The sequence below is a fragment of the Neocloeon triangulifer genome, unplaced genomic scaffold, assembly GCF_031216515.1.
Source record: "Neocloeon triangulifer isolate White Clay Creek 2 clone unplaced genomic scaffold, ASM3121651v1 ptg000002l, whole genome shotgun sequence".
NCBI classification, from domain to species: Eukaryota; Metazoa; Arthropoda; class Insecta; order Ephemeroptera; family Baetidae; genus Neocloeon; species Neocloeon triangulifer.
In genome coordinates, this window is record NW_026775545.1 from 2,631,595 (window position 1) to 2,641,785 (window position 10,191).

Genomic DNA, 10,191 nt, shown 5'->3' on the forward strand with positions numbered 1-10,191 from the left:
TTATCATGAATTTTACCAAATGAAATAATAAATAGATAAATAAAGAAATAGGTTAGAAGTAATAAATCAGTGAACCGTGACCATATAAATTAAGGATTCGTTGTATCTTATATTTTATTTCTTATTTTAAATGAAAACCTTGTTTATTAAAATTGAATTATTTTTATTTCCATCTAAAATCAAATTTGTTTTTCTACGCTGGTGAATAATTTCCTCATTTTTCAAATAAAAGCCTGCTGATTGTCTCAATTAAGCCATTTACAGCTTTTTGTTATCAATTTCCTCCATCATTTTGCAAACATTTTCCTCACTCTTCAGTACTTTTTTAACTGAGCTCTTTTTACCCTCGCCTGCGCACAAATGAGATGCTAATAAAAACTGCGCCAGTGTTTTGTTTCCAAATGCTGCTTTTCCTCCAGCAATTGTCACGATTCCCATTCCGTTAATTTTCCACTCGTCCTCTCTGCTACTAGGAGTCCACTTTTTACCTGCAAAGTGGTGCCAAGCGATTACCTGCAGCTCTGCCAACCTTTTTTTCCATTTCATCCATGAGAAGGCACGTTCTCCGCAAATACCCTCTCTTAAATTCATTTCGGTCTTCACTTTTTCCAGCAAGATATAACGACAGAGTTCAGACAAATTTATTTCGGGACATTCTGTGGTTAATTTTGCAACTTGAACCAAATTTGAAGGGTTTTGCAGTAAATCCTGCGCTTGCATGTGCTCGATTTTGGCCAAGAGTTGCGCGCACTGCTCGTCATCCAAGTCGTGATGCATTTTGAGCAGCTCGATTTGCTCCTCTTGTTGCAACTTGTCGATGGTCAAAAGCTCCACTTGAAATTCGCCCAACGCCTCAATTATTCGCTGCTCGTCGCAGGGCCGGGCCGTGACCCAAAGAGGGATTTTTTCTTTGGCGATTTTCGCCAGCATTTGCAAAACCGGTTCTCTTTTTGAAAAATCCACTGCGTCGAAACCGTCGAGCAAAACTATCTCCTGGCCGGGGCTGAATTTCCGGCCCTTGTTTTTAGCCTCGATAAACTCCTTCACTCCAAGGTCCCAGTTGAAGTTCTCCAGGAAATGGAGTTCCTTCGGCACCTGAATTTTTGTCACCAGCAAATTTGTCTGTCGCAATTTATCGGTCAGGTGCTCCGTCAAAAGGGTTTTTCCCAAGCCAGACGGAGACGAAAGCAAACAAATTTTGTAGGAGCATTTTCCGTCCACCGCGTCCTGCGATTGTGAATTTTCCTTTGTCATGTGTTTCAAAGCCAGGTTGGCGTTTTTGTCAAAGCTCGGACGCAGCAGAAGGTAAGGATTTGGAAAGTCCAAAAGGTATTGCAAGGTGCTCCAAAACTGAGGCTGTGTTTCACTGCAATCTGCAGTTGTTCTCAGGACATCCATGAACACTTGTTGCAAGTGGAGGTTTCCACTTTGCAGATTGGCTGAGCTCAGCGCCTCGTGAATTTTTGCTGTGGCGTCTGCAAATTAAATCCATAATATTTATTATTTATTTATGTTTACCAATTTCATTGTTTTTTTCTTATAAAATAAAGCAAGGTCTTATAAGTAAAAAATTAAGAAAATAAGCTGGATGAATATTAAAATTGGGAAATTTACATCTTGCATTCATTTTCTTACAAGTCAAAGTTTGAACTTTGAATAATAGTAAATAATAAAAAAAAAATGGAGCAGACAGTTTAAAAAAAATAAATTCACCTTCACATGGAAGGATAATGCTGAGTAGACCACTATGTATAGTCCCACATTTTTGTAGCTCAAATGGTTTAGAAGATTTGTTGAAGATGCACTTAAAAAAAAAAATTATAATTATTAAAAATTCAAATTGCGAGAAAGTTTTATTCTATTTATTCATTCAATACCATATGCAGTGTAACCTTTTGCATTGATCTTTAAATTATTAGAGAGATTAAAATATTCCTTACAACAGAGTCTGTTCCAACATATGACTGATGTAGAAAGAGGCAAACTTTAGGTTTGCCGATCCATCGCTTGTTTTTGGGGCCTATCAAATTGTGTTGCAGAGAAGCAATCGACATCTTAGCCTCTTTCTTTGGGGACATAAAAATCTCTTTTGTTTCTTCGTCAACGGTCATTTGGGCGATCACGCAAATCAGAACGCAGCCGTCCGTGCTCACTTCTCCGTTTACTAAAGTAAATTCATAATTTAATTTTAATGAATTTTGGGAAAATTTGTAGTGTTTAATTTTTTCACTTAAAATAATATTTTTCTCACCGGCAGATTGTAGGTCGCAATATTTTGAGTGATGCTTGACTCTAAATTTCAGTTTTTTAGCAAAAAATTCCATAAGCTCCTTTGCGTCCACGTTGTATCCCTGCCAGTAAAAGTGGGCTTCTTTTTCGCATATGTTTTTCTCCCTCGTTGAATACCAATCGTAGACTAGCGGAATAACCAATCCATTATTTCTAGTTGCAGCATCAGCACTAAAAAAATTATTCAAATTTCCGTTTCTTGGATTTAATTAAGTTTCTTAGTAAACCTGGAAATCGTGAATTTCTTGTGGGGGAAAATCTGAATTTGCGGAGTGCAGCCGAATTCCCTTTTTGCAAGTTTGTCGTGCACAAGTTTCATGACCCTCGTCAGAAAAACACTCAGCTCGGTGTCCCGTTCAAGATTGTTCAAACTTTCACAAACGGCGTGGACTAATTGCGTTCCGGTTTTATTTTCTCTCAAAGAAAACGATCCTTTTGAGAATTATCATTAATAATTTCAGCCACATTTTGCGATGTGTTAACTACCCTCAACAGTTGAGTAAACTATCACAAAATTTGGCAAGTTGGGCTCAGTCGTGACCTTCACGGCGTCTAAATTTTCCATCCCTTTAAAATCCGTAGTTTTTAGTTTGACTGCCACAGGAATAGGTTTAGAGTCCGTGAAATCTTCACTATTTTCAGTCATTTCTAAAAACTCTCCTCGGCACGCCTAATTGGGCGTTGTTGTATTTAATTATCACTATTAAATAATTTATTTTACAGAAACAAAGACTAGTTTCAGGCAATCCTTCAGAAAATCATTTCCCAGTTTAACAAATATGTCACTGATCAGAATTGTTTCATCCTTATCTGTATCCAACACTCCGTCTTTTTTCCCGTGAGTCATAATGAAAAGCGCAAAAACTTCCGGCACCTCATCTGAAAGTTTTTAATTAGTTTAATAATTTTGTATAAGTTTTCTGCGTACCTTGTTGCAAGTTAAACTTCGCTTGCAAACGTCCGAGATTGTTATTTCCAGGCACTGGTTTGTTCTCTAAAATGCTATAAAGCTCCTCTTTGCCAGGAGACATTCGTCTGAAGCGACAATTCCGCCGCGATTTGAAAGCGGTCTCTAAATTTTCCAGATCTATTTTGTCTCCTTTACTTCGGTCACCCCTTTGACCGGAAAAAGTGTAATGAACCACAAGCACGCAAACGCTACAAACATAAAAATTGTTAAAGATAAATTTGGAAATTATTGATTTACGGCTTGGCATTTTGCTCTGGATCATCGTTCCAAAATCCGAGTTTTGGCAAAGAAGTTGGCTGACTTGACTCTGGATCGCTTCTTTGCTCTTCATCTTAAATGCAGAAATATTTCATCAATATTGAAAATTAATAATTATTCTTCATTCCAAAATAATTTAAATAAAAAATCTAAATAATTGTTGTCAGAACGTGTGTGTGATTAATTAAAATTAATATCATATATCATCCTCTAAAAAACTATTTTTTAATTTCTTAATGCATTTTGCGTTAAAATTTACAGCAAGAACAATGTTTTTATTACAGCTGGCTTTCAAAGTTATTCATGGAAGTGATATGTATTAGTATTGTACATAATTATTATTATTAGATAATTATCTTACATTAAAATTAAATTCAACTCGGAAAGAATAAATTATTAAAAAATTACCAGAGAATGGGTCGCTTGATATTGGAACTATCCCTGATGCTGCGTCTGCTGATAAAGGCTCCTCATCAGTCATGTTTAATTGTTTCCCTGAAAATTTTTCTAATTTAATTTTTGCATCCATTAACTTTCATGTCCCTTTATTTGAATTAAAATCATTTTATAAAAATTAGAAAATGCAATGCTTTTTTTATTCAATTGATTTTTTCAATTTTTATTTTTAAATCCTGCAAAAGCAAAAATTAACTCTGCATGATTCCAAGACGGTAGTCGCATTTTAAGATTAAACTATTTTGAGACTCCATTATGTCATGCACAGGAAGGAAATCGTGGCTAGCGATTATTTTACTTATAGCGAGTCTGCATGCAAAATTCAACAATAGATTTAAAAAAGGAATTGAAACTATATATTTTCATGAAGATTCAACATTAAGAAAAAATGTTAATAATCATAACTGCTTCTCTTATTTTGGGCCTTAATTATTGTGAAAAAAAATAACCATTTTATTGATTGATGAAATGAGAAACGATTAAATCCGCAGAAATTTGACGGCAGTATTTTTGATTCAAATTTAATAAATGAATTTACAATAGCTGAAATCAAACTAAAAAATCCAGTTTGCATTTTTTATCCTTATTGAATTGTCATTTTAATTGAAAAAAGTATCACAATTAGGCATGTACTAGTCTGGTATCTAATAAATCAATTTCAAATTTTTCTTTACAAAAACTTACTTTGAAAAGCGTTTCCTGATGCGGTAGCTGTTTCTCTTCAGCATGAATTTTAAACCAAGAATGAAATTATGGTGAAACAATAAGAGTTGGATCGTTAATTTTATCAGTTGGTCCCCGGCCTTTCCTCCTCGTCCCCACTTTCAAACTGTGGTTGGGTGTGTAAGCTGATAAATATTGCGATATTATTGAGAATTTTTATTATCATACCTGTTTGTTTCATTAAAATTTATAAAGAAATCTGTTGTTTTGGTAAAAAAAATTTTCTCCAGACACAATTAAGTTTTTTATCAATTAAAATATACACACTTCCTTTGATTTTATTTGGCGAATAAACCACAATTTTCAATTAATAAGTTACCGCAATACAAGAATAATGATAATATGAAATAAAATAAAATGTATTACTAATTGTAAGTTCCAATATTACACATTCAACAACTGATGTTGAATATTATGTGAAAAAAATGTTAAATATATGCCTTTTTTTATAACAATTTTTATAATCGTGAGAAAATTTGTTTGTAAAAATGAAAGAGAAGCTCAATAAAGTTGTTCATAAAACTTTTGGGAATTAACCTTTGTATGTTTAATGAAAAAAATTGTTTCCGCCCGGGATCGAACCGGGGACCTTGTGCGTGTGAAGCACACGTGATAACCGCTACACTACGGAAACGCTGTATCATATGTTGTGTTCAAACGCTTAGATAAAGAGGCAAGGGAAATGTTGGCTGCGGCGAACGATTCGTTGTGAATCGTGTTGGATGTTGCAGAACGTCAAAAAGCAAAACAAAGATTATGTAAAATAAACTTTTTTATAAATAAATCTTACAATGTAAAAATAATAAATTTATAATTTTATTTTGTTCGGAATCTGAGGACAATAGTCTTTTTTAATTTTTTACAGTTCTTTGTGTGTTTCCAGCAAAAAATTCTACATAATAATGAATAATTATAGTTTCGTTCTGTTCAAATTGCTTCGTTAAGTGACTTTGCAGACTAAACATCAAACAGGATGTCATGTTTGTATTATTAATAAGTCGAGTGCAAAATATTATGCTAGCAGCAGGCAGGTATCCCATTATTACTCATTTAGACTTGAGCTTTTGTGTGCCTAACTTGACTTTGCGATGCTTCTGCAGTGCAGCTGCCTTATTACTATTGCTCTTGTTACACAGGTACTTATAAATAGCATCACTTTGTTCTTTTACTTTCCATTTTTTTACTTCATATTAAAAACATTTTGCATTTATTTAATTACAAAGAAAACTAGCAAACAATTGTATTGAATGTTCCCCGTTTTTGCTACACCTTCAGTTGAGCGCGGCTCTGCTTCCACTTCCAACCAGCTCCGAGTCCAAACATCCCTTCAGATACGATTTGATGAAAGACTTTCACCTCAAGAGCACCCCTAGGCCGTTTCTCTCCCTTGACGCCAGAAGTTCGCGACCGATGGAGAAATTTCTGGACTTAATTAGGCACCGCATGCAAAGTAGAAAAAGAATTGGCTCTTTGTCTCTCGACCCGAAAATTTCAAAATTATCAACTAGGATGATCGAGGTAAATAACTCCCTCAACAACTTCGCCAATTTTGTTAAATTCATCCAATTTCTTAATAAATTGAAAGGATTTGGCAACCTGTAAAGGAGGCAATTTATTTAAAAATTGTGATTTTATTAAATTGTTTCTTAAAATTTCATCCAAAATTAAAGGATTAAACTTGTAGTAATTTTTATTTCTTTGAATTCGTCTTGATTTTGAGATCGTATCCATATAAATGTGTCCATTGTTAACATTTTGGTATAAAAAAATTTACCAATTCTCTCATTTAAAATTATTTATTTTGCACTTCAATGTTAATTGGGAATGATATTATCTGAAGGGCGATAGGACCATTCGTACGCAGCGCGCCTTCGACAACATGGCAAACTTCGTGCAATTCATCGGCGACATGGACTCGATGCTCACCGACCGCGCCAGACTTGCCGTCAGAAGGCTCTCGGCCTTGCTAAACGAGGAAGACCGATTCAGAAGAGACCACGGCCATTGACCCCGCCATTTCTCTGGTCACTCCTCAAATGTTAATTGACATTATTATTCTATTCACCGACGTAGCCCTCTTTTATTAGACGCTATTATGTAATAAAAAACAAATACTGCTTACGCTTTGTATTTTCTCTTTGAAATGCCTTGATTCAGTAGGTCAAAGTTAGTTTATTTTCAACATTAATTGTTTAGTACACGGTAAATGTGTCCCAGTTCGTTTCTGTGACGATGGCAATGTTTTCTGCACCTCTTCCAGGGCTGTACTCGAAATTCCACAGAAAGTTTACAAACACCACTAAAAAATATTGAAGAAAATTAAAATTAATTATAGTTCATTTTCATTAGAGGTGACGAAATTACATTTTAAAGTAAAATTTGCAGATTCAAACCCACTGTATTCTATTTTTTGGAAAAACAAACTGAAACGGGGATGAATATTTTATTTAATTATTTAAAAATGGGACAGTTTTTTTAATTTAATAAATTTAGTTATTGTAAACATTGCTAAATTTCTTGGTTTTTGCCATAATATTTAAAAGCTGATTTTTAGTTTTAATTTATTAAATGAAAAATTAAAAAGAAAACTTACAAGTTTCGCCTTCATAAATTGTTCCTGCGACGTCGTTGCACATTTTCTCGCACGTTGGAATTGGCAGAAGATGAAATTGCGTTGATCCTCTCAGCTGATGGACCGTAACCAAGCCAGTTTCCAAATTCAACTTTAATTCAAAGAATTTATTTATTTATTAAAAAAAAAATCAAACCAGCAATTATTAAATTTTTACCTTTTTGTATATCTTTGCCCTGTAATTGGAGGAAATCAAGACCCAGTTGAAGTGAGCGGGAGCCACCGAAGAGGCGAGAAAATACGGTCGTTGGTAGAGTGGCCGCAGAGATTTCATGGCAGAGGTGTCGCAATTCAACCTGCAATGACAAAAAAAAACGTACATATTTAATTCATAGATAGAAAATTGAAAAGGACTCACCAATGTGCAAACCACTTGTCCAAACGAGGATTGCCGAGTTTTGTTATCAGGGTTCTGAATTCAGCTGCGGATCCAGCTCGGATGTTCGATGAAAATGCACAGGGCATTGGTCCTTTCGATTTGGAACCATGGTTTAAATACGCCTGTTCAAAAAATAAAATTACACTTCTATAATATAAATAAATACTTTTTTTTCTTGCATAAAAAAAGTTTATCATCAACTATACGCATGTGTGGCTTCATTAAATCTCCTCAATCTCAATACAAATAAACACTAAAAAAATAGCTAATAAAATTCAAATTGAACTTACAATCTCAGAAATTTTGCGATTTTTGTTGTAAAATCATAATTTCATTTTAAACCCTGAATTATATTTCTCAATATAATTAAAATTGGTAATCAAAAGCGAAAAAAAATTAAATTAATTGAAATAAACATAAAATATAAATAAACAAACCCAAAATTAATAATACTTTTATAACTATGCATTATGCAGTAAGATTTTAGGCAATTACCTGCGTGAGGTTATCAAACCAGAAGTTGTCGCTGCGCATTGTTGGCCACGAGTCCATTGCGTCCACCACGATCACTGGAGCATCTCTCTGAAGGTAAGCGTCCAGAAGGTGTTGGTATGAAGTGTCCGAGACTCTGTCCACGCTTTCAATTGCCTCGCAGGACACACAATCGTCCTTCAAGTCAATTAAAGGCGGAGAAAAGTGGGGGTTGGACACCAGGCATTTCTGACGGTGCAAAGGTCGCCAGTCCCACCATGGCAGAAGCTAGAAAAAGCATTATTTGCAATGTGGTAAAAAAATTAGCGCATTTTTTATTTAACTAAAAAAATTGCCCCTTATTTAGATATTTTTATTTACACCATAATTGTTTCCCTGATTATTTTTTACAATTTTGAAAAAAAAATCAGCATTAATCTGCTTTTTTGACAATTTCTGGTTTTTCAATTAGGTTATAAATAATATTTACAAGTAACTTTGGAAAATGTTGATTTTTAGAAGATAGACCAATTTAATTAAAATTTAAGGAATTGATTTTTATTAATTAAAAAAATGCCTTTAAAATGAGAGGAATTTAATACTGATAAAAATCAGTAAACTTTCACTTAATATTTTAAATTCAATTTCACCTTTACAAGTGCAATTCTTGCGACCGCATGGAGATGCAGCCTGGCCGTTGCCGAGCAAGAAATGATGAAAAACGCCACGGTGGCGGCCAAAAGCAGGCACGCCGCCCTTTTCGCCACAAACCTCCTGTGGGCCGCGACCAGAGGGGCGCACGCCTCGACCACTTGGCCCTTCGAGAGACCCTCCGTCAGCTGCAGAAGGGTCTCCAGCTCAGTTTCAGCTTCGGCGAGGACCTTTTTGCGTTGCTCTTCCATGTTCAAAGGAGACTCGTCAGGTTGTGCGGGTTGCCCAGTCAGAGTGACGCAGGCGCTCGCTACATTGGTTGGGGTGAAATAAAATACAAAATCGCCTCTTATCTCACAGAACGCACCAGTGGCCGCACCAATTGCATTCGGTGGCCGCTTGAGCGAACGCAAATTTGATTTCCTTGCTACTTTTGTTTAAGGGGAGGGTTAGGGGGTGAGCGTCTTCAAACGGAAGCAGTTGAAATGGTATTATTATTATTATTTTAGAAATTAACTTTTTCGGTAAATTTCCAAAATTTAATTTATTGCTTACAAATTAATTAAATTTAATATTTATTTAATTTATTGTTGGAAATGAGAGATTTTTTATTTAATTCATCACTTAAAAAAAAGAACCGTAATTTAAGTTGCAACTTTGCAGCTGATCATGAATAATGGAGTGGAGCCGCAGGTGCATGTGTAAATTAAATTACAAAGTAATTTGCGTTGTAAATTGACTGATTTCGCCAGCTCAATCTCATTTAGTGATTTGATTAGTTGCTCCAAATTCTGGGTTTGAAGGCAGATTGATTTATTATAATATTTTTGCTAAAAAACAATTTCTTATAACTAGGTTTTGGCTAAAATTAAAACCAGCTTTTTTTCTGAAAAACATTAACAGTATATCATACCTTTTATTATTCATTCAACACCGAGAGATACAGTCTCAAATAATAAAGGGTGTAACTGGTTTTTAACCCCCCTTGATTAATCATTGACCAGTATCATGTACAGTAGTAGCAGAGAACAAGAGCGATAAATAGACTCATCGAAGACGCCGACCATTTCAAATGGCCGCCCCAACTAAAAATATATGTTATGTACGCGGTATGCATTATGCTGTAGCTCATCTTTTTTTTAATCCTTTCGTGTGTATCTGTGTCGGAGAGAGTGAGAGGACAATTTTTATCAATTAATTGGATCGTCGTCTTGTTTCACTCACTTTGAATTAGTAGAAATATTTCGGCCGATTCGAGAAATTTCGGAGCGAACAGCAATTTCAATTCGCTCTTACAATGTGTTATATTCGGTTATTCCAGCGAGTAAATTTTCAAGGGGTCTTGGGTATAACAACTTGCAT

The 10,191-nt window shown here is 34.8% G+C and overlaps 4 protein-coding genes and 1 non-coding gene across 6 annotated transcripts in view; 2 read left to right on the plus strand and 3 right to left on the minus strand.

The window, feature by feature from the left end:
• The window catches only part of LOC132202104 (SWI/SNF-related matrix-associated actin-dependent regulator of chromatin subfamily E member 1-like), a 122,656-nt gene that overhangs the window by 46,367 nt on the left and 66,098 nt on the right, over positions 1 to 10,191 (plus strand). The window lies entirely within an intron of this gene.
• Positions 58 to 4,788, minus strand: LOC132204119 (uncharacterized). Its single transcript, XM_059632401.1, has 11 exons — positions 4,658 to 4,788; positions 3,926 to 4,012; positions 3,497 to 3,590; positions 3,218 to 3,447; positions 3,011 to 3,168; positions 2,776 to 2,959; positions 2,517 to 2,721; positions 2,252 to 2,460; positions 1,941 to 2,164; positions 1,714 to 1,804; positions 58 to 1,475 (listed from the first exon to the last, which is right to left on the minus strand). Exons 2-11 carry the CDS (start codon positions 3,996 to 3,998, stop codon positions 259 to 261), a joined length of 2,685 nt encoding a protein of 894 aa, XP_059488384.1. The 5' UTR covers positions 3,999 to 4,012; positions 4,658 to 4,788; the 3' UTR covers positions 58 to 258.
• Trnav-cac (transfer RNA valine (anticodon CAC)) lies at positions 5,258 to 5,330 on the minus strand. Its single transcript has one exon. It is a non-coding gene; the product is annotated as a tRNA-Val (tRNA).
• On the plus strand, positions 5,684 to 6,817 carry LOC132205187 (uncharacterized). Its single transcript, XM_059634120.1, has 3 exons — positions 5,684 to 5,832; positions 5,972 to 6,214; positions 6,537 to 6,817. Exons 1-3 carry the CDS (start codon positions 5,785 to 5,787, stop codon positions 6,702 to 6,704), a joined length of 459 nt encoding a protein of 152 aa, XP_059490103.1. The 5' UTR covers positions 5,684 to 5,784; the 3' UTR covers positions 6,705 to 6,817.
• On the minus strand, positions 6,856 to 10,187 carry LOC132202180 (uncharacterized). Its single transcript, XM_059628934.1, has 6 exons — positions 8,829 to 10,187; positions 8,203 to 8,466; positions 7,687 to 7,829; positions 7,486 to 7,624; positions 7,290 to 7,419; positions 6,856 to 6,995 (listed from the first exon to the last, which is right to left on the minus strand). The coding sequence occupies exons 1-6, from the start codon at positions 9,078 to 9,080 to the stop codon at positions 6,889 to 6,891; spliced, it is 1,035 nt and encodes a 344-aa protein (XP_059484917.1). The 5' UTR covers positions 9,081 to 10,187; the 3' UTR covers positions 6,856 to 6,888.